Source organism: Triturus cristatus, chromosome 6 (genome assembly GCF_964204655.1).
Source record: "Triturus cristatus chromosome 6, aTriCri1.1, whole genome shotgun sequence".
NCBI classification, from domain to species: domain Eukaryota; kingdom Metazoa; phylum Chordata; class Amphibia; order Caudata; family Salamandridae; genus Triturus; species Triturus cristatus.
Window position 1 is genome coordinate 1,826,698,606 of NC_140589.1, and position 22,616 is coordinate 1,826,721,221.

The 22,616-nt window shown below is 45.0% G+C and overlaps 1 protein-coding gene across 4 annotated transcripts in view; it reads left to right on the top strand.

Moving 5' to 3' along the window:
- The window catches only part of DTNB (dystrobrevin beta), a 716,394-nt gene that overhangs the window by 134,881 nt on the left and 558,897 nt on the right, over window positions 1–22,616 (top strand). For all 4 annotated transcript variants that reach the window (XM_085613210.1, XM_085613208.1, XM_085613207.1 and 1 more), the window contains exon 3: window positions 16,518–16,585. In XM_085613210.1, the coding sequence (XP_085469336.1) occupies window positions 16,519–16,585 (67 nt within the window). In that variant the 5' untranslated portion in view covers window position 16,518. The remainder of the gene's footprint in view (window positions 1–16,517; window positions 16,586–22,616) is intronic.

The following is a 22,616-nucleotide window of genomic DNA, read 5'->3' on the forward strand; positions in this document are numbered from 1 at the left end:
AGTTTTATTTATTGGATTTTTGTCTTGTTTTATTTATTAAATTAAGAGATATCTTTCTATCCTGGTGTGGAATCTTTTTGTGTGGTGTTTTCACTGTTTTACTATTTGAAGTGTTGCACAAATACTTTACACATTGCCTCTAAAGTTAAGCCTGACTACTCTTTGCTAAGCTACAAGAGGGTGAGCACAGGTTTATTTAGGGTTTGCCTGCCTCTTATCCTGACTAGGATTGTGGTTATTGCCTTACCAGGGCTTGACCCCAGTCAACTAGTAATCCAATTTCTATTAGACGCCGACCTCAAAGTCAATGGAATGGGGTACAGTTTCCAGCTTCTAGGGGTGTCCTTTCAGAGGTAACAGCTTAGAGGAGGAACTAAGGCCACTACCCCTGACCAGCCACACGCCTATCAAAGGCAATAGCAGTCCTTCCACCAGCAGACGGGCAGGGACAATACCAGGGTTGGGGAGGCTCCGGTAAAGGGGCCTTGTTGTGATGTTACTTAAGTGATTTTACAATACTTATCTTTGTTATAATTGTATGGATGCTCTTACCTTGTTCGAGCGTTCGTGCTCGTGGTGTTCTATGTCCTCGAGGTTAGAATGTGAGGCTGACGGCACTCCACAGATGACAGTTGCAGCTGGGTCGTGGAGGTAGCTGGAGGCCAGGTTGTGCTACCAGTAAACTTTATCTTTACAACAAACGTTTCCTGTTCTTCTTCGAAATGATTCCTCACAACAGGCCTCTACCTCCAAACACTAACTTACCTTCCCTCCCACCAGTCACACACCATCTGTCTAAGGGAGACTGCAAGATTTTCTCCCCCGCTGGGATGAAATCACCTCAGGTCAGTGAGTTCTCGTTGCAGTCTGTAACGGCTACTGCCTAGCACTCCTCACAACCTCCCCCTTGATCTCATCCCGCACACATACTCTTAGCAGAGAACATCTTTGTCTTTTTCAGGAAGAGGTGCAGGTGCTTCTTCTCAAGGGTGCAATAGAGAGTGCTCACTCAGCACTGGGGCAAGTGCGTCTTCACTTTTGGCTGACTGATTCCAAAGATCGATGACTTCCTCAGGCCTCTCTTTAGACCCCAGGCCCTCATCAAATACATCCTTTTAGACCATTTCCACGTGACAGCCTGCAGGACTTAAGTTCTCTTCTCCACCAAGGCTACTACATGACTGTGTTAGACCTCAAGGATGCCTTTTTCACATACCCATCCAACCCACCTATTCGCACTACCTCTGCTTTGTGGTAAGTGGACAGCACTACCAATTCAAAGTACTGATTTTGAGTCACCATTGCTCAAGGGGTTTTTACAAGGTACCTGGGGATGGTAGTTGCTCATTTAAGAAGGGGCGATACCCATGCGTTCCCCCTACCTCGATGTTGTCAGATCAAGAATGCTGGCAGGTAGAAATGTCTAATCCGCACTCAAGCTGCAATCTCCCTGCTTCACAGCCTGGGATTCACCATAAATGCCACTAAGAGCCACCTTCAGCTCCTGCAAGTAAAGCCCCTCCTAGGTCTGTCCTAAATGCCATCACAGGTAAAGTCTTCCCCCTACAACAGAGAGTGGTGGCATTTGAGCCTCTTTCCCAGCCCAGTTGTCAGCTTACAGTCAGAATCGTGATGTACCTCCTAGGTATTATGACCTTATGCATCGCCATAGTGTCCAATGCCAGACTCCACATGGGCTCTTTGCAGGAATGCTTTTCTGCACAGTTGGTCTCAAGCAGAGGGTCAATGGTAAGATCTAATGTTGTTGAAGGCGAATACCCTTCGGTTTCTGCAGTGGTGGAACAGCAACAACCTGATGCGTCTCGACTATATGACCATATAAGGGGTTGGCCCCCACAAGACCAAGGACTCCACATCCACTACCATGAGCTACTGGCCATACACCCAGCTATCAAAGCCATCTTTCAGGTCATTCATGGCAAAGTAGTCCTCATCAAGACAGACCACATAAATGCCATGTATTAGTTCCAGAAGCAAGGAGGGGTATGTATTTTTTCCCAGCTGTCGGAATTAGTGCAACAGATGTGGCAATGGGCCATCCGCCACAGCATACACCTCCTGGTGGAGTTTCTTCCATGGTAGACAACTTTGTTGACCTGCTCCATAGTACGTACCCACAAGTGGCCACTCCATTCCCAAGTCCTGCTCATTTATGTCCACCATTGGTTGCCTCACAGATATACCTGTTTGCCCCCATGACAATGCAAAATGCTCAAACTCTGACTCCAGATACCAATAACCAGAGTCCATGGGCAGTGCTCTAAAAACCAGATGACTCACCAATCCATACCATGTGCTCACCTGCTGTGCGAAAATTAATTCTGACATAGAGATGGTGCCCGTGTGCACTGCCCAGAAAGGGGGGAGTCACTGTGCATCCTGTGACTAAAAGATTTATTTGAAGAAAAACTTGCAGACATCCACCCCAACAAGAGAGGGCAGGAGTATGCAGAGTATGCAACTCTACATGGCTACACACTACAAACAGATGCTTATAGGGTAAGCAACATTTACTTCTTGTGGATGTGCACATGTAATCAGGTGAAATGCCAGCTGAGATGGTCACCAGTCTTGCATAACACAATAAACCCACTATCACCAGTATGTGATCTCAAAACATCACAGTATCTCAAGGGGAAAGACATACTTGAGAGGCAGTCAAAAGATAGGGCATGTCCACCTGAAGTTGACCTGAAAGAAGTAGACCGGTCATGAGGGAAGTTGTGTGGAAAAATTTGGAATTACATAAAACTGACTGCCTTGGTCTCCGGTTAATTGCCACACGAAACATTGATTGCATTATGGGACAGATGGCAGAAGAACATTGACATGGGCAGCCATGTTGTTGTGGGCAAACAGAGGAAGGAGACGGGACAGGTTTTTGAAGGTGGTGGAAACAAGAACACCTCTTAAGGTACAAACACTGATCAGCAAACAGCAAGGAGTATGCGCCACTCCCAGTGAAATGGTTGGAATGGAATGGGCAGAGGTTTTGGAGCCTTTTGCAGGTGTCCCATAAGCAAACCTGTCTGTGCCTGGGCGGCACCAGGAACCAAGGCTGCTGCTCAATTCAAGAGTGCCCGTATTATTTACTCCTGTGAAGGCCTGTTGGTCTGTCAGTTTTATTTTGTTACTGACCTTCATACCATCCTTGAGCGCGACAACGGTACCATAAAAGACTTGTAGTACATGAATTGAGTGTGAACTTACAGAAATTACATCAGCGATGCTATTTGTTTTTCAAGCAATGGCTATTTTCCCTTCTTTAGTTCGAGCTGTTGCTCCTTTGCGAAACAAACTAGATATTCATGAGTTTATTCTAGATCATAAACTGGATGCTTTATTTCTGATGGAAACGTGGCTTAATGACTGCTCTGTCCATGATGTAGTTGAGGCTATATCGAAGGGTAGTCCACCATCAGGAAAGACCCTTAGGAGAAAAGTGGGGTGTTGCTATTAAGTTTGAGTTCACCTGTGTCTTATCTGACTTATTAGTCCCTGATTGCAAAGGCGTTACCTTTGGTCTTACTCTTTTGAGCTTGTCTTTTTCTGATGCCCAGATCTACTGTCCTCCAAACCCAGAGGTTAGTTTCTCTGCCCTCACTGAGGTTCTTGTGCCATTTCTGTTGAAGTATGCCCACTTCAACATCCTAGGTGACCTAACTCTGTGTTTTTACAATGTATTTTTTCCTTCTGCATCTGACCTGGTTAAAGATCTTGAAAGTATCCAGTCCACTCAACTCATGAAGAACCCTACTTATAATGCAGGCCATATATTGATCTCCCTGGTCTGGACTCACTATTATGCACTTCCTAGGCACATTTGGTTTGGCCAAGAAGTTACTCCTAATTTTATTTCTCCTGTGGTCACAAGGCAGTGGTCCAAATTGGTGTGAATACTTTTTGCAACGCCCTAAGTTTGACCAAACCCCACTTAAATAGAAATCTAGAAGAAGCTGACACTGTGCTGAGATCGCGATTCTCTTCGACTGTTGATAATCTGAACCCAGTCACTGCTCCCTTGAACGTTCAGAGAAAACAGACCGATTTTGGGTCCAACAGCCACTTCGTGCCATTGAAAAAGGTTGCAAATCATTAGAACGAGTCTGGTGGAACAAAGCAGGACCCGAACTGCAAACTACAATATCTAAATGCAAATAACGTATATCTGAAAGCTATTTGGAGAGCCTGCTGTGAGAATTGATAGCGCCCCTAACTCCTCCAAAGAAATCTTTTCCATTGTTAAAATCTGTTGAACCCATCCACGTTGACACCTTCCATAACCCCTGATTTACCTGATGTAACAAGCGGGCTTTTTTTCTTTTCTAAATAACATCTCTGATATCTACTCCACCTTTTCTATTGAAGCGCAGGCCCTAGAGCGCTTTGAGGTCCTCATATGTCCGCTCTCAGTACCATTTCAACAGAGGAATGCCCCGCCCTTTTTATCTCTGAAAAAAGGTTACCCCCTGGATCCCGCACCACCTCATAAATTCAAGAAGAGTTCCACAGCTATTTACCCCATTATAAAGAAGTGTCTCAACCTCTCGGCAACAGTCGCTGCCTGCTGGAAATGTGGTGGTTGTTCCACCTAAAAAAAAGCTATACTTAGAAACCTGCTAATTATGATAATTATTGCCCCATCTCTCTCCTTATATTTCCAACTAAAAACCTATAAAAACATATCAGTGGCCAACTCTCCCCGATATCTAGAGGCCAATAGTCGTCTTCATCGCAGCCTGCCAGGCTTTTGTCCGTTCTATACTACGGAGTCCGCCCTTTTATCAGTTACAGAGAAGCTGAGATGTTCATGTGACCGTGTGTGTTCGGCGGCTATCATTTTACTTGATCCCAGTGATGCTTTTTTATACGCTTAATCATAATTCCGTATTGCAGAGACTTTTAGACCGCAGGATACGCAACAAGGTGTTGGAATGGTTCGCTTATTTTTTGACACATTGTTCCTTTTAAGTGTCTCTTAGGACATTCTCTCCTACTGTCTGTTCAGTGCTTTTTGGGTTCCCACAGACCACCTCTTTGAGCCCAACCCTCTTCAACATTTATGTAAGTCCCCTGGCTGACATTGTTGATAGATTTGGCTTTACGTTGATACCTTATGCTGACAGCACCCAGCCGGAGATCCCCCTCTCTTTCGACCCTGGTACACAACTCTTGAGCACTTGTCTGTCAGCAGTGGCGGACAGGATGGACTTCTATTGTCTTAGACTTAATGGTGGTCAAACTGAAGCAGGGCCGGCTTTAGCGCTGGAGGCGCACGGTGCAACAATACATTTTGGCGCCCCCCACACCCCATGACCGCGCATCGGATTCTCTCACTACCACAGGGCAAAAGTGATCCTCATCTCTCCAATCATAAGTTATTGCTAAACACAGCACCCCCCTGAGGTCAGCGCCCCCTGCCCAGTTCAGCGCCCAGTGCGGCCGCACCAGTCGCATTGCCCTAAAGCCGGCCCTGAACTGAAGTGATGGTGCTTGGGAATCAGCCCAATCTGAAGTCCCATACCTTGTGGCCTATCAAGCTCCTTTCCTATCCCCAAACCTGTGGTTAAAAGCCTGGCAACTTATCTGGATCACAATCTGACCGTGGAAACCCACATCAAAGATCGAAATGCCTGCTACTTTGGCTTACTGAGCTGTACCGCGAACATTTTGTGCTCTCTTCCATATTCCTCACAAAAAATCATTAGTCTGTCAATTATCACCTAACTTCTGGATTATGAGAATGTTCTTTTTCTAGGCATTTCTGAGGCCTTTCTTGAGCGGCTGTAAAATATACAAAACGCTGCAGCCCCGCTGCTGACGCATGTCCCTAAGCATCTGAGCTTCATTGGCTCCCAGTCTCCAGGTGGATCAAATGTAAAGCCCTTTGCTTCTCTTTCTGAGCTTTTGCTAATACTGGCTCCCTATATCTCTAACACCTTATATAACCTCTAGGGCACTGAGATTCTCGGACTTTAGGCTAGCCCAGGTCCCTAGAATCAGAAGAGCCAAGATGGGTGGATGCTCCTTGGGGTATCTAGCTCCTAAACCTTGGAATAGTCTCCTGCATCATCTCTTCCAATGCCCTAATGAGGTGCACTTTAGGAAACCACTCAAGGCGCGATTGTTTTTGGGGGTCCTCGCTCCTGTCTGTAGGTTGTTGCTGTTTTGGCTCCTTAGCGCTGGGACACCTATTGTGGGTAGCCATGCACTTCACAATTTGATAAATGTACCCCTAAACTCTTCCTTCATAGTTTGAGAGGAGACCGATGGATACTCTTTCTAGCAAGGGACCAGGGTTGACTTCTACCTTTTCTTCTCTCCCAGGTGAGACAAGACACAGACCTTTGAGGGGGAGGAAGTGTGCGTAGACAGAAAGAGAACAAGCACTGGCATAGTCAATAGGTCTCGCCTGTGGGACCTTATCAGTGTTTAGCCATGCAACAGTTGCATAACTAAATACTTATAAGGTCCCAAAAGCGAGACCTATTGGCTATGCCTCGCGGTCGCGCGGCCGCGAAAGTGATCATGATCAAACATCAAAGCGGCCGTAAAAGTAATTGCGGTTGAGCGCGGCGCGCGTGCCCGCTCACATGCACTGTAGGTCTAGGCTGGCCTGGTAGCACTTTTTGGAGCCCTCTCAATAAGTCTCGCCAGACCAGCGCATGCGCTGGGTCAGGCGAGACCTAAAAAGTAGAGGGTGGAAGAGCCTTTCGAGCAGGGGAGACTCTCTCTCTCTCTCTCTCTCTCTCTCTCTCTCTCTCTCTCTCTCTCTCTCTCTCTCTCTCTCTCTCTCTCTCTCTCTCTCTCTCTCTCTCTCTCTCTCTCTCTCTCTCTCTCTATCTCTCTATCTATCTCTCTCCCTCCCTCCCTCTCTCCCTCCCTCTCTCTCTCTCTCTCTCTCTCTCTCTCTCTCTCTCCCTCTCTCCCTCCCTCCCTCTCTCTCTCTCACTCTCTCTCTCCCTCTCTCTCTCCAGCTGGATCTTCACTTTCGAAGGAGAAAGGAAGGAAGGGGGGGGGGGGTGCTACTTTAAGGTGTCCTCAATAATCATGATTGCAATTGCTGTATTATTTGAAAATAGTTCCGAAGGATATGAAGTAAAATCCCTCAGAACACAGGTAAAGAAAATAGATGGTATGGCTGCATCTCAGAAGGGAGATGCTTATGGATTATGAACTAAACTTTTATTAAGGAAGAAATCTGTTGTTTTGGGAAATCCAAGAATAAATCCCTGTTTTCCTTTACTATAAATTCCCTATTGAGTTATAACTTCACATCATCACTCCCAGTGCAAAAACGCCGCTACCTAAAGTGGGCTGACCCATAGACCGATACTTCATGGATGCAAACTGAATGTAAATCAAACTTGAACAAACCAAATGACTGAAGGGGGTTGACCCAAAACACATCTACATCTGTATCTATGCATTTGATTTTTATTTCAAGAGCTAACTCTGTTTGTGGAAGATTTAAAAACTACTTTTATACACATGCAGATAAATACTATGCTTGTTTATTAAATAAATGCAAATTAACAGTTTACCATAGAAAGGTCAGTCAAGGATTATCACGTGCAAATAATGTAGTCCCAGGGTTTGTCAGAAGGGTAAGCAGCACCAAAACCATTGCCTACTTTGGAAATCTGACTTTTCTGCAGGCATTAATGCAGTGTCATTACAGTGCACCTTTGAAGGCCTGTTGACTTTAATATATGTTTTCCAGAATAAATAAATAGGCCTACTGCTGTTGTCGTTGCACCCCTCCAAAGTTGACCACAGTTTAGGTGTTAACATTAATATGGACTTCTCCTTTGAATACCAGCTGTCCGAGGTATCCAGCACACATTTCTGGCAAACTAAAGTTCTGAAAGTAATTATGCTCTTCATTGATTCACAACACCTTAATCGATGCTTTCATGCAATGCTGACTTGCCTATGATAGTTGCATCTACCTGGGCCTGCCAGGTGAACTTCTTAAAAGGCTACAATTGATGCAGAATGCCGTGGCCAGACTGGTCAGCGGCTCTCGATGCTGTGATCATATCACACCTGCTTGAGAGCCCTACAGTGGCTCCCCATCAGGAAAAGAGTATTTTTCAGGACTCTGGTTGTGGTTCACCGCTCAATTTACAGTACCTCTCCTCCCTTCATGGCCTCCAAGTTTCACCTGTACATACCTTAACGTACTCAGTTTCTTTTAAATGCCGCGATGTCTAACATGGTGTTTTTTTAGAGACATGGCTTTCTCTGTTTACACTGCAAAAAAGTGGAACAACTTCAGTCTGAAGATTTGCGCCCTTTATTTTATGTTCGCTTTGCCAAAAAATTTAAAACTCTACTTTTTAGTCAATAAACTTGATTTCAGATTATTTTTTGACTTCCATTTTGTAACTAGTGTTTCTTACTTCTATAGTACCAAGAATATATGTATATATGCTCTATAAGTGTAGATAACATAATCCATTCACACCAGCTGTATTGATTATAAGCTTTCCGAACACAGCGAAAAGTGCAAATACAAGTACTCTTTTGTCATGGAAGCACACATCAGCCCAGTCAAATGTTGAAGGAAGGAAAATAACCATGTCAGTGGAAACAAAGTCCCTCTCTTGGTAGAGCTTCTTTAAGTTTCTTTCAGTTGATTACATAGGGTCTGGCGACAGCTGTTCTGGCAGCCATTTATAACAAGCATTTGCAATGCAAAAGCTCTCGCATTTACGCAAGTTTGAGCTATTGGCTTTGTAAATGAAAATGCTTTTTATTTATGTTTTGGTTTTTGAAACATTAATAAAACACATTGTCATTTACAATGCCAATAGCTTAATCTCGCGTAAATACGAGACCTATTGCCTTTGCAAATGCTTGTTTTGTGAGTTCTATTCTTAATGAACTTAGCTGTCATATGCTTGATAAATCGCACCCTTTGCTTCCTGCTCTGCGGCCATACACCAGCCAAGAGTCTGTATGGATGATATACCGACCTTCTCGCTAGAAATGAAAAATTATGGGCGTGAGCGTGTGTGTGCGGCTCTCGCCGTGGTTTGCGTGGAGGTGGCTGCCGTTGGGGCGGCTTTCGGGGGAGATGTGCTGTGCTGTTATGGGTGTGAGCGTGTATGTGCGGCTCTCGCCGTGGTTTGCATGGAGGCGGCTGCCGTTGGGGGGGCTTTCGGGGGAGATGTGCTGTGCTGTTTGTGTTTTATTGCGGACAATAGTCACTGTCAGGGCATCTGCCATCTATTCTTGCAGCACGAGGAAGGGCCCGAGCCTCTTTTCATGCCAGGGTCGTACATTTCGCTACGCGTCATAATAGAAAGGCTATAAAAGTGGCTTGAAATTTTACCCAAGGCAGGCTTTAAGCAGCAGATAATGGGTTCCGAGTGCGCTTTCCCCGCGCCCGTCTCTCATTATCGCCTCACCTACTCTGGCGCTTCCCACTCCAGGCACACACATTTATTTACAGCATTTGATTATTAAAAAGACATTTGTGAACGCTGCTTCTGCGCCTCCCAAGTCAAATAAAAACAGCATGCACGACGCTCGGGTGGCAGGACTGACCTCCAAAGCCAACTCCGTTCCTCACGCGGCTTCTCTTCCCCAATTCTCTCTCTATTTGCACAAATTAATTTGTAAAATTTGTTTATTTAAACGCTGTGCTTTAATATACTAGCTTGAAGTACTTGTATTGCTTTGGGTAAACAAAGTAACGCGGCCGACATTACCTGAAAGCGCACAACGTCACGCTGCGAGTAAAAGATCCAGTCCGGGTGGGTGGGGCCAAAAGGAGATAGGGCGGTAATAAGGAGGGACTAAAAAGCCTCACTTACAATGGAAAGCCAGGGTTTAGCATGCACAATGACGCAAGCCAATGGAAAGAAGGGGTGGAGCCTACACTCCACTTCTGAAATCTGCTCGATTACAAGAAGCCTCGCAGAGCGAGGAGCGCATGCGCGCTGCAACGCAGGTCTGCGAGACCTAAGAAAATGACCATTGAACTTGTGCAAGGAACATATTTACTTTGTCTAAATTCACCAGCAATTTGAAATCTGAAGAAGGAACTCTGAACAGCATAAAGCAAGGCTAACCCTAGATATCACAAAAAGCCTTAAGGTGGTAATTGGAATAGTCCTGGCTGGAAGGGCTTGATATACTTTCATCTTCTAATGCAGATAAAGGCAGATTGTGGGTAAATATCTTTGCAATGGGATGGATCAGTAGGATTGGACAAAGTGCAGAGGAATCAGAAAGACTAGCCTGGGACATTGCAACCAGCCTTAAAGTGGTAGGGGATAGCTAGATTTTCCTGGCTTACTGGGCTAGATGTGCTTTCACCCTCTAATGCTGATAAAGGTGGATTGAGGGTCATTTCTCTACGATGGGAAGGGTCACAGTATGATGGGACCCAGTGTCCAGGAATCAAGGCAAGCTAACCTGACACATAGTGACCAGCCTTTAGATTAGAAAGGGTGGTTTAATTGTTCCCTACAATATGCCTTTATGGCCAGAGATCTTTGATGAATAAGGTAGGCCAACACTCTACTCTGGTCTCACAGAGCAGCCTTAAGCTGCAGCATCCAGCAGACGCCATCAACACACTCGGCTCCTGGAGCTCCACTCACAGAAGTTTAGTTAGGAGTTGGGTGGGAGAGGAAACCACTCCAATTGGCTACTATAGTCTCGGATCAAAGGCCTCGTGCTAGAGGTGAGAGGAGTGAGTGTTAATATGGGAGGTGGAGGAGAATAGGAAGAGTACAGACGGAGGAGATCTGAAGAAAGGTTAACTTGTGGGGATATATACAGAAAGGTATGTTTTTACAAGTCTCACTTGTCCAAGAAGAGCTGGGTTAAGATTGAAGAAAATGGGAACTATCAAATTGCTGCCATCCTAGCTGAAACAATAGAAGCAGGGGAAGTCTCTTCACCACAGTATCTCGTTTTACTCTGCAATGTCATTCACTGCTCATAATGAAAGTGAAAGTTGTCTGGGAGGAAGTTCTAGAAGGTTAGGAGGTCTACGCTAACTAGAAAGAGCAACGGGTCTCTGCGATATAGGAAAAGTGTTAGGCTTCCTTGGAGGAGTGAGGACAGAAGAGTGACATGAGGTAGACCGATGTGCTCTTGCGCTGTTGAGGCAGGCCCCAACTAAGCACCTTGTCTATACATGCCACTCGACCATGGGAGAATCATGATGTTTGAAGCCAAAAATGTATTTCTTTCAGGTGTCTCCAGCCTAAAATTGCCTCTGCTGCAATATAAATCAATGGGGAGAAAGCCATTCCCCTGATTTATTTATTTATGTTTAAAATGTCCCCTTCCCAGTTTGAAAATGTTAGCATGTATGCTTTGTCCCTCTTTCTCGCATGTGCACTGTGCCAGCCTGGCTAGGCTCTAAGCTACAACTGTCTAAGGCTTGTCTGCCTTTTGGAGCTTTTGGGAGCTTGAGAGAGACTTGGGGTTCGAAACCCTGCTCAAAATGTTGGCTTTCTTTGACCTGGTAGGAGTAGGTGGAATCTGGGTACTTTAAAATGTGAGGATTCTGGTGTATTATATGGTATAGTTGTGCGACCTCACCTTGTAACACACTCACAAAACCGTCTTTGGTTCAGTCAGGCTAGTTTGTAAAAATCTCTTGCTCAACCCTGGGTAGCTGCGGCTTCGAGCAGCAAGGCTTAAACAAAGGAACTAGTGTAAAGCATTTAGAAGTACCAAATAGAATAAGAAAGTCACCCAACACGACTCAAGCACCAATTTATAAAAATCGATTATATTTTTATGTATGTTTAGACACCAAGATGAGCAAAATCCACCAGAAGGCTCCAGTGATATAGATTTTTTTTTTAATTTAAATTTCAGCTTTTTTAGTCCACATCGCAAACAAGCATTGGTAACCACAAAGCTTGAAAAAATGTTGAAAAGTTTGGAAGAGTTGTGTTTGGTTATTCTGACCCAGACTCAGTGACCAGTTCCGACAAGGAATGGGCCAAGGAGGCTAATTTCAAATATTTGGACAGTTACCTGGTTACCAAAGCAGTCTCAAGTTTAGTTCCACAATTAACATCAAAACCGCAGTAGACTTCAATGGAGTGGTCCTGATGCTGAGGATTCAGGATGTTGAGGATGCTGAAAGGTTCTCTGGATACTGTGCAGTTTACTGGGGTCTCCTGGGGTGACTTTGGTTTCAGGGGTCAGTGTCCCTTGAAGTCCTCTTTGGGCCAGTAGAAGTCCAGTAGCATCTGGGCCACCGATCTCTGGACACAGTGGATCCAGCTGTTTCCTTTGGTGAGGGCTAGTGTCCATCTTTGACGACCAAGCCACACTCTGACGAGTGCTTGTCAGTGGAGGTCCGTTGCGCGTGGCTGCTAACTAACCGGGGGGCTACTTCAGCCTTTCTGGCCCTGGTGCTGGACAGGGTGCAGCTGACTGACCATTGCAGTCACTACTTTGGTCTGGTGCACGGGAGCTACTTTTCTTCAGTCAAGATATGATCTGAGGTGCCAGGTTTGCCATATTTATGCCCAGAAAGTGCCCTATGGGTATGCTATGGTCACTGGCCAATGGACTACCAGGATCCCTCCCTCCATGTGAAAACTTCAATCTATGATGGCATCTAGCAATTCCACAGTGCACTATTCTGTCCACTCTCAAGATGTCTGAACCCTAGAGGTGTGGCTACCTGTGGGCTACACACCCACAGAAAACAAATGGTTTGGCTAGTGGTTACCCCTCTCTGTTACCACTGCCAGTCTACCTGTAAAAAGGTCCAGGTCTTCTCAAGTGTAATCGCCAGCCTCTCAGGATCGGCACTTGGAGACTAACTGGGTGGCAGGCTTTTGTAAAGTAAAAACATTGACCTCTTGGGTGTAAGGCATTTAATGAATTAATGGATAACTGCAGGTGATGCTCCGCTTCCAGCCAGCAATCAACTGACTGGGAAAGGAACACTCAAAAAATACACAAAGGAGTCTTCTAATACAGAACATAATTATATCAAAGCATTTAAACACCGCGGCGCGCCTGGTCCTAAATGTCCCACCCAAAAGCGCTTCCCTCCCTCTCCTCCACCAGCTACATTGGCTCCCAGTGCGTAAGCGGGTTAAGTTTAAAATCTGCTGCACTGTTCATAAAGCCTTACACAACACCGATCCATCTTATCCTGCTGAGAAATTCACTCACTATGTGCCCTCGAGGACCCTCCGCTCAGGAACTAAATCTCTTCTTGTGGACCTCCGAGTCAGGAAAGCCAGGTTGGGCGGGAAAGCATTCTCCCACCTTTTCCATCTCTATTGGAATCAGCTCCCCATTCATTTGAGACTGTGTCCGGATCATCTCCAATTCAGAAAGCTCCTTAAGACCATCCTATTTTGATCCTGCACCTCCGCTATTCCTTCAGCCCTGTCCGCAGCGCAGAGATATCCCTTCGGGGGTTGAGATTACAACACATCCTCTTCTCTTATAGAAAATGAGGAACATAAATTTGAACACACTAACCAATGAACAGAAACCAAAAATAACTGATATTTGCGCCATGAAAGTAAAAAGTTCACATGAAGTGAGTAATCACTTGCAAACATAATCACTCAAATACCTGGGTGGAAATCTGTTCCTAAAACACCTCTATCTATCTCCATGAACTCTCCCACTCAACACTTCCACATCATCCATCAACATATAACCACTACAACCTTCCTTCTCACTCTCTCTTTTATCAAAAGAATCATCCCCTCACAACTTCTCATACAAGGCTACACTGCGCCTATTCCACCTTTCACCATTCTCCAACCCAACATACACTTGATGCACTTCCTTCACCCAAAAAGGCTCACGAAACTTGAAACTACTATCCAGTCTCCCACTTTTAACTTTAACTAAGTCACCAGGTTTCAAATATTAATATACCCCACTATCTAGTGGAGAACTGATCTGGACTTCACTTCCATCAGTAATTCTTCTCATCCATGCAGGAGACATTTTTGTGTTGGCATCACGTCCCCTCATTACTTGAAAAGGAATTTCTTTAGAGGTACTATTTTCTGTAGTGCGATATGCCCATACAAGCTCATCGACCATTTTCTTTTAGACTTCCTCTATTCACAAAAGCCATCTGCACAACGCCTTTAATCAAACGATTCGCCCTCTCAACAACACCCTTGCCTTGTGGGTTGTAAAGAGAGGTGTGTAAATGACTTGTACCACAGGCTTCTAAGAATACCTTAATTTCCCTGGACGTCAACAGTGTACCATTATCAGTTATTAACTTGACAGGGAAGCCTTCCTCTCTGAACACATTCTCCAAAGTTTCAGTAGTCTTCTTGGTAGTGATTTCACGCAAAACGTAATCACCAACCACTTTGAATACACATCAACCAACACCAGGGCAAACCTACATTCAGAAGAGAAAACCCTCATTGGACCAATAAAATCCATGCAAATGACAATTCCAGTACTCGTGTCCTCCCAGATCACGGTTGCTCTACCCTACGGCTTGATCCTAGACTATCACCGGTATAGGAATCCAATAAAACTCTACCGACTGACGGACCCGACGTGCCTGTCGTAGTCCCCCATTGGAGCCAATCCCTGGCATTTTTCTTCGTTCTTTTATCACATTTGTCCGGGTCTGCTAACATGCTGACTTAACCATGAGCCTGCCTCATTGTCAACCCCTTGCAACCCCGTATAAGAGTTGCTTGAGTTTCGGATTTCTCCTATAACTTGAGGGTGAAAATAAGGGCTCACACCCCAACAAGGTGCTATTTGTGTGTCCCACACGATTGTGACTACCACTGCCCTGATGAAGGTGTAGCCCCTAGTGGGCCCAACACCGAAACGTGCGTTGGCTTTCTTCGCCTCGTGCCTTCCTGGAGACCTTATCTCCATACACGACCGGGAGGACACGAGTACCGGAATTGTCATTTCTTTGGAATTACCCTTCCTTGAATTCTGATGTTTTTACCTATTTATGTACTTAAATGTTTTGATTATATGCCTGTTGTATATATGAGTATGTTGTGGGAATGAATGCCAGTATGATTGTCTTTGTTTAGAGTGGGACGTATATATCTTTATTTTGTGAAAACATTGATCGCTATTGATTATTATCCTGATTTATTATATTAAAATAAACTGATATTGTGGATTTCATGACTTTTGTAATGTTCTTTTTTTAGTATCTCACTGTCAGTCCTGGTTAGTGGTTACACATCCAATTCTGCCCCATTTTCCTTTTGGGCGTATTTATATCTTTTTTGTGTAGGCAGCTGGTATTTTCTTTTGATATTGTAGTTTAATCTTCCCCTGCACCTCCTGCCTACCCATCCGTTCCTCAGGGGTTCCCCCTTTATATTGGATACTATTCTATCTAACTCTCTAACTCAGTCCTAGCATAATAGAGAGGGTGTGTGCTTGAGAGGAGGTTTAGATGCAAGTTGTGTTTTTTGTCAATAGGTATTTGTGGAGTTTAGGTATTTTGCAATAGATGTTTTTGAGTTTGGTTTTGAAGTCTGTTTTTTCAGTCTTTGTTTTTGCATACGGACGGACCCCTATGATGTGCTTCAGTTCAGGCGTGAAGTAGAAAGTGCACCTCTGAAGAAAGTTCTTTTAATTATTTGTGTGTTCAGCTAGGTAGTGCTCCGCTTCAAGGCTGCTTTTTACAATTGTAATCTAGCCACAGCAAAGGAATCTATTGTGGTTTAAGTCACAACACAACTGTTAGGTTTGTGTGAAGTAAGAGACAGTATGTTACTGGTGAGTGCAGGTTGATGCTCACTGCGCACTCTGCTAGAACTCATGCATCATTATGCACGCTGCTAGGGTTCATGCATCACTGTGGACACTGCTAGGGTTCATGCAACACTGTGTACGCTGCTAGGGCTCAAGCATCACTATGTACACTAAGACTCATGCATCACTACGCATACTGCTAGGGCTCATGCATCACTTCGCATACTGCTAGGGCTCGGGCATCACTGTGGACGCTGCTAGGGATCATGCATCACTGGGCACGTTGCTAGGGCTCATTCATCACTGCGCACACTGCTAGGGCTCATGCATCACTGCACACACTGCTAGGGCTCACGCATCACTGTGCACTGCTAGGGTTCATGCATCACTGTGCATGCTGGTAGAGCTCATGCATTCTTGTGCATGCTGCTAGGGCACATATATTACTGTGCACGCTGCTAGGGCTCACGCATCACTGTTCATGTTGCTAGGGCTTATGCATCAGTGTGCATGCTGCTAGAGCTCATGCATCCCTGTGCATGCTGCTAGGGCTCATATGTTACTGTGCACGCTGCTAGGGCTCACGCATCGCTGTGCAAGTTGCTAGGGCTCATGCATCAGTGCGCATGCTGGTAGAGCTCATGCATCACTGTGCACAACACTGCTAGGGCTCATGCATCGTCTTTGCTTATTACTGCAAGACAGATTCAGAAGTGGTTCTCTTTGCACGGTGTTGTAGCTGCCTTGATATAGTGATTTCATCGCTGTTCTCTTTGCAGAATGATCGAAGAGAGTGGGAAGAGGAGAAGGACAATGGCTGAGAAGCGCCAGCTGTTCATGGAAATGAGTAAGTCTGTTTTTTTACAAAATATTGTTATGAAGCCCTAATATAAACAGCTCATTGTTCCTAATATCCAGTATTATTCCTGCCTCTCAGTAAGATAGCACACAGATATAGGCTCAGTTGTACATCGTTTTACTGAGACCCTCGCGCGACTAACGTGGCACCAAACACATATAGCGGGTAAGGTGCTGTCAACTGAACCGTGTGCCCGGGCCACTCCATCATAATCTTAGAACTTTTCAGATTAAGGTAGATTAAACATACCACACCAGCATGTATTGCATCAGGGCTATTAACCCAGTTAGTAAAGCTGTCTGGAAGACCAACTATGCAGGCTGGACAAGGACACTAACCATTGTGCTCATCAAAAACCTGCAAAGTCCTCTGGTTCATCCATCCATACACTTAACACAGTACAGAGATCTTTTGCAGGATCAAACTCCTTTTACTTGCACTGTAACCAACATGATCCTCTGTTACTAACAAATCTTTACTAACCATGCCCCAGACAATTTCAACCAAGCACTGACTCAACCAATGGATGGAGTTCTGAGGACTTTATGAATAGGGTGCCAGGTTATGAAAGTACTTTGGTGCCAGTGCAATGGTCAAAGGCCCAACACAATTGCTGATAACATAAGTAGGGCAGGGTTGCATATCCTTTAATGTTAAGGTAACAGTCTGTGGTCTTCAGATGTCCTCCACCTTTGGTGTCCACGGTATTTGCGGTGCCCCATTACACACATTCCATCTCTGCCTGTCTTCCATTCTAACATGACCCCTTTTGGGCTCTCCTGCAGCTGGACCCAGTGTGCAACCTTCACATTACACAATGAATGCAGCGTAGAGTCACAGGTGGCCAAGAACACAATACCCACAGCACATGATAGCACTCAGACCATGGTCTGTGAGAAACCCTGGAAACCAGCGCCTAGAACCACACATACCATATGTTCCAAAGTCCTGCGCTATCACAGGTGTGCACTCTGGAAATACTGATCACACAGCTTAACAATTCAAGTCACAGATTGAGGTATTCACTGTAATATGCTTCTTGCTGGGATTATTGCTCACATGTGTGATAGGACATGCTGCGAAATTAGATAAAATTACTATTGATCCTTCCCAGCAATCGATTTTCTTTTCAGTGCCTCAGTACTTATTCATGGAGACTCAGAATCTATAAGCTGTTTACCTAAGGATCTATAAGATTCACTGCTGTGGGCGAAAGTGACCTTGTATGTTTGTAACCCACATCAGTGCTGTTTTCAGTGTTAGCCTGCAATTCTGTGCCTTGCTAGTATCTTGGGAGTAAATATGTATTTCATATTTATCAGATGATACATGTGCCCATTGATTCAATGTCTCCTGTTGAAGACTCAGTGAACCAGTGGCAAGAGTCGGGCAGGAATTACTTTTATCTTGCCATTCTTTCACTTACATTTGTTGTAGCCTGTTTTGGGTGTTATGTGCATGAACTACTTCTATCTTCTCATGATAATGTCTCATATTTTGCAATGTTGATTCCATTATCAGGCAGAGATCTTACACTTTACATCACAGTCCCCTCCATTTTAAGTCTCTCTTTTCTGAATTGGAAAGTTAAACTTCAAGTCATTGCAGCTGCCTCTGCAAGTCCCTGATGGAAACCAAGGGAAGGGACAGCAGCAGCGACGACAGAGGAGGGTTTCAGCCCGAACAGTGCTTCAGCCCTAGTCCATGGCAGATGGTGAAAGTTGCAAGAGAAGGCACACAGATGAAACCAGACTTGGCCATGGAGATGAAAAAAACAAAGTCATGATAATATTTCGAATTTCGCTGGTACGATAGCCGTCTGGGTTAATGTGCTTGCTGTGGAAGTTACTCTTCTGTTTAAAATATATCTTTCTCTGGCACTGAATCTTTTATGCATTCACATGCTAGGATCATTCCGCGTCGTCAGGATGGGAATCCCCTGGACCTTTAAATACAATAAAGTGTGTTAAAACGGCCATGGACCTCAAGAACCTCATTTGAAGCGTCCCGAACTTCAACCATTGAGGTGGAAGTGCTGAGCTTTCCTAACCCCCGTATCCCTATCCACCCAATGGGGCCACCATAGCTAAGATTTCTACCGCACATTGTGTGTGTGAGGGGAGGACCTGAAAGGAGCTCTGCTGTGACGTGTTTTTGACCTTATGTTGGTTACTTCTCAATCTGTACTTTATCCTCGCGGGACTACCGCCAGCCCTATCTTCAGCTTTCTTCAAATTGTGAGAAGTTTTTAAGGGATTTGTAAGCTCTAGACATATGCACGGGAAAGCCACCCAAGCAGTAGTTACCAACCTGACCCATGACGTCCTTACAGAGACCCAACTATGATTCAGGTTACTATGCCACTCATGACTGTTCCATCAAATGATGGGCACATTCCAGAGTTTCCATTCACAGCAACCTCAAGCCTGACATCACCAATGCAATCTGCAACCTGTGTGCCAACATCCTTATCATCTGCTCCTCCATAAGTGGAGATCCCAGTCTCACTGCTTCCACCTATTACCACGACACCAGCTCCTCTTACTTGCCCTTTCTCAGGGACACCTACGGAGAACAAATTGGAGACCAGGACACATCACATCTCAAGCCGCATGTCAGATATGGAAAAAGGGGAACTTTTGGGGAAATGACAAGTTGATGAGGATGGTCATGATGAAGAGTGGGAAGACACATCGCCTACACAAACTGATTCACCTCCAAATGACGTTGCCTGCTTTCATGTCCTCTTGGAAAGAGCAGCAAAAAAGTTTAACATCTCTAGGACTTATGTGGGGCAGCTGTGTTTTCTATATGAATTTAAAGAAAAACCTTGGAAAGCTTCCAAATCCATCCTGAATCTGATTTTTTTATTTTTCTGTTTGGAGGATCTCAAACAAATGCATACGCAGTTCAGGAAGTCATACCCCTCCTGGAGAAGCACAGGGCACCAGAATCTGTGGCAGCATGTTTGACTGGTGACCTAAAGCCTGGCTCCATTACTGTGGCAGCTGCCCAGCGTAGATCAAAAAAATCCTGTCACCCAGACTTCAGGTGCATAGGCAACTTAGTCTTTTGTTGTGACATCTACAAAAGCTTCCAATGTTTGGCCAATCTGGGATTATAGGTCTGCCAGATGTTACACCACATTTCATCTCTTATAAGTCTCATCCAGGAAGATACAAGGGAGAAGGCTAATGCCATTATCAACTAAAGTATAAATGCAGTGCTGCCACCATCGACTCAGCAAAGGATGTTTTCATCTCTGTCTTCCATGAGTTCCCGGGTGCATTATGTCCATGTGCTGCCGCGTGGGTGTTGTGTGTTGTGGGAGTTCTTGAGTGTTTTGGGGGTCTCTGGAGTGTTGTGAGGGTCTCTGGAGTGTTATAGGGGGCTCTGAGGTGTTGTAGGGGGCTCTGAAGTGTTGTGGGAGTTCGGGGGTGCTGTGGGGGTTCTGGAGTGTTGTGGGATGAAGTTGACAGTTGTTGCTGTGTTGAGGCATGGTGTAGACGTTACCTTTAATGCTTATTAAAATTGGTAGTGTCCACTTGGAGTCTACTTATTGTTTATTCACCTTCTTCACACTGGGGCAGCAGTCAAGTATACCTTTTGTTAACATACTTCTGCACACAAATATTGTAGACATGCCTTTTGATAACCACACTTTATTTGGAAAACTTGTAGACATCACTGTGTAGAACATCAAGATGGACTAAACATGCTCACTAGGAGCTTTACTGCACAGACACCCTGCCTCCACGTCTTTTTTGTACTTAGGAGGATATCATGCCTGCAGAAGGGGGTTCTTCCAGTGTGGAAGCCAAAGAAAAGCCTATTTACTCACCCAAAAATCTGGATACCATCAAATCGAGGCTACTCTTCAAGCAAAGGTCTGCGCCAAGATTAGATCAGAACATCAGCAAAGAAAAAGGGAACTTCCCAACCATGCTCCAGTGACAAGTAAAATATATCTTAACTTTCAGCAGCTGTAAGGCTCCCATGCCTCACCCTCCAAAGCTACCCAAGTGATTCCTGACGGAAGACTAATCTTTTATTTTGCCACTGCTTGGGAAGCAATAGCTATAGGTTGCTGCATTCTATAACTAGTTGAATCAGAAACTGCCTGCTCCTCCACCCAGAAAGGAACATTATGTCCAGCTGTGGGAGCTACAGCAAGAGATGAACATCCTTCTGAAAAGAGCAATAGAGACCGTCCGGAAGAACCAGCGGAATCGAGGACTCTACTTCACATTCTTTCTGGTTAAGAAAAAAATCAGGCCAATGAGGCCAATACTGGACCATGGAAATTTAAAATTCAAATCCATGAAAAACAAAATCCTTCAAAATGATAAACCTCCAAGAGGTCCTCCCGGTGCTTCAGGGAAGTCAGTAACTCACCTCCTGGGATCTTCAGGATGTGTATTTTCATGTCTTTATACATCAAAATCACAGGCAAGAACTGTGATTTTCAGTAGCAGGGTGGCACTGTCAATTCAGGGCACTTCCATTTGGTCTCAAGTATGTGCCCTTTACAATGTGCCTGGTGCCAGTAACTTCCATCCTTCTAAGACAAGGCCACGATGAGTACCCGTACTTGGACATCTGACTCGTCAAAGCACCATCTAAGGAAGAGGCTCGTGCCTCCACAGCTGACTGCATTCACCTGTTCCATGAATTAGGACTGACCCTGAACAAAGAAGGCCTCCATCCCTCCTTGGACAGGAATGTTTCCTAATGGTAATCTTGGACACTCATCTGGGGAAGGCTGCCTCATCCATGTTTCGAATTACAAAACGTCCTGCAGTGGCAAACGTATTTTGATCTAAGAAAACAATGCATGTCAGGATATACATATCCTTCTTAGGGCTAATGTCATCCTGGATTGACCAAATTAATTTTTGGAGCCTTCTGTCGAGATTATTCAGCAGGAGCTACTTCTCCAGTGGCAGCAAGTCACTAGCTTATTGAACGACACTGTACAAATTGCCGGATGGCTCTAGCAAGCCCTGATGTGGTGAAGGTTCCCATCAAACCTCAAAGCAGGTCTTCGATTTAACCGACAACCAAGAGGATAATCTGGACTACAGATGTGTCACTGGAAGGATGGAGTGAACACAAGCAGGAGTGGTCTTAGAGAGGCCTCTTGTGAAAGTCAGAGAAAGAACTCCCCATAAACATCCTGGAGTTACGGTTCATCAGACTAGGCTTACAGTCATTCGTTCAGAGGTTAAAAAAGCAAGCAGTGTTGATACAGATGGACAACATGACCTTGATGTACTATGTTGCAAAGCAAAGAAAAATGAGGTCTCATTCTCTTATCAGAAGAGGCACAGATGCTAAGGAACTGGGCCATCATCAACAATGAGGAATTTTCAGTAGAACATCTTCCAGGATGCAAAAACAGACTAGCAGATGCGCTCTGCCACGCCATTTAGATTGCTATGAATGGGAACACCACCAGGACCATGCAGAATGCATCTTTGAAAAGTGGGGTCAGACATCTAGAGACCTGTTTGCTTCCCAGGAGAACAGGAAATATTGGCACTAGGGCAGCCGGTTCAATCAGCCAGTGTCTGTGTGTAATTCCTTTTCGAAGACATGGTCGGGCGCCTTTGCTTACATCTTTGCTCCATTTACCTTCATCTCTAAAGTACTAAGAAAGGTGAAGGCAGTTCACGGTTCCCGGATTCTGATTGCCTGAGTATAGCTGTGTCAATTTTGGGACCACAACCTGCTAAGCCCATCCATTTACTCACCAGTTGAATTGAACAATCCCGTTATTATCTGTAGCCTGAAAAATCTCAATCGAAGACTACACAGCCCGACTGTAGAACCTATCTTTAAAGTCTTAAAAGCAAAAGTAGTGCCCTCCCTCAACTACGGCCACCTAGTCTTCCCTGGTGCCCTCATTAAATTCCTTACGAGCTACCAAATCTCTGTATACAAGAAGGTACTAGGCATCCCACGACAGGCCAGGAAAGCAAGAGTAAGGTAGGAGCTGGGACTTACCCGTCCGGACATT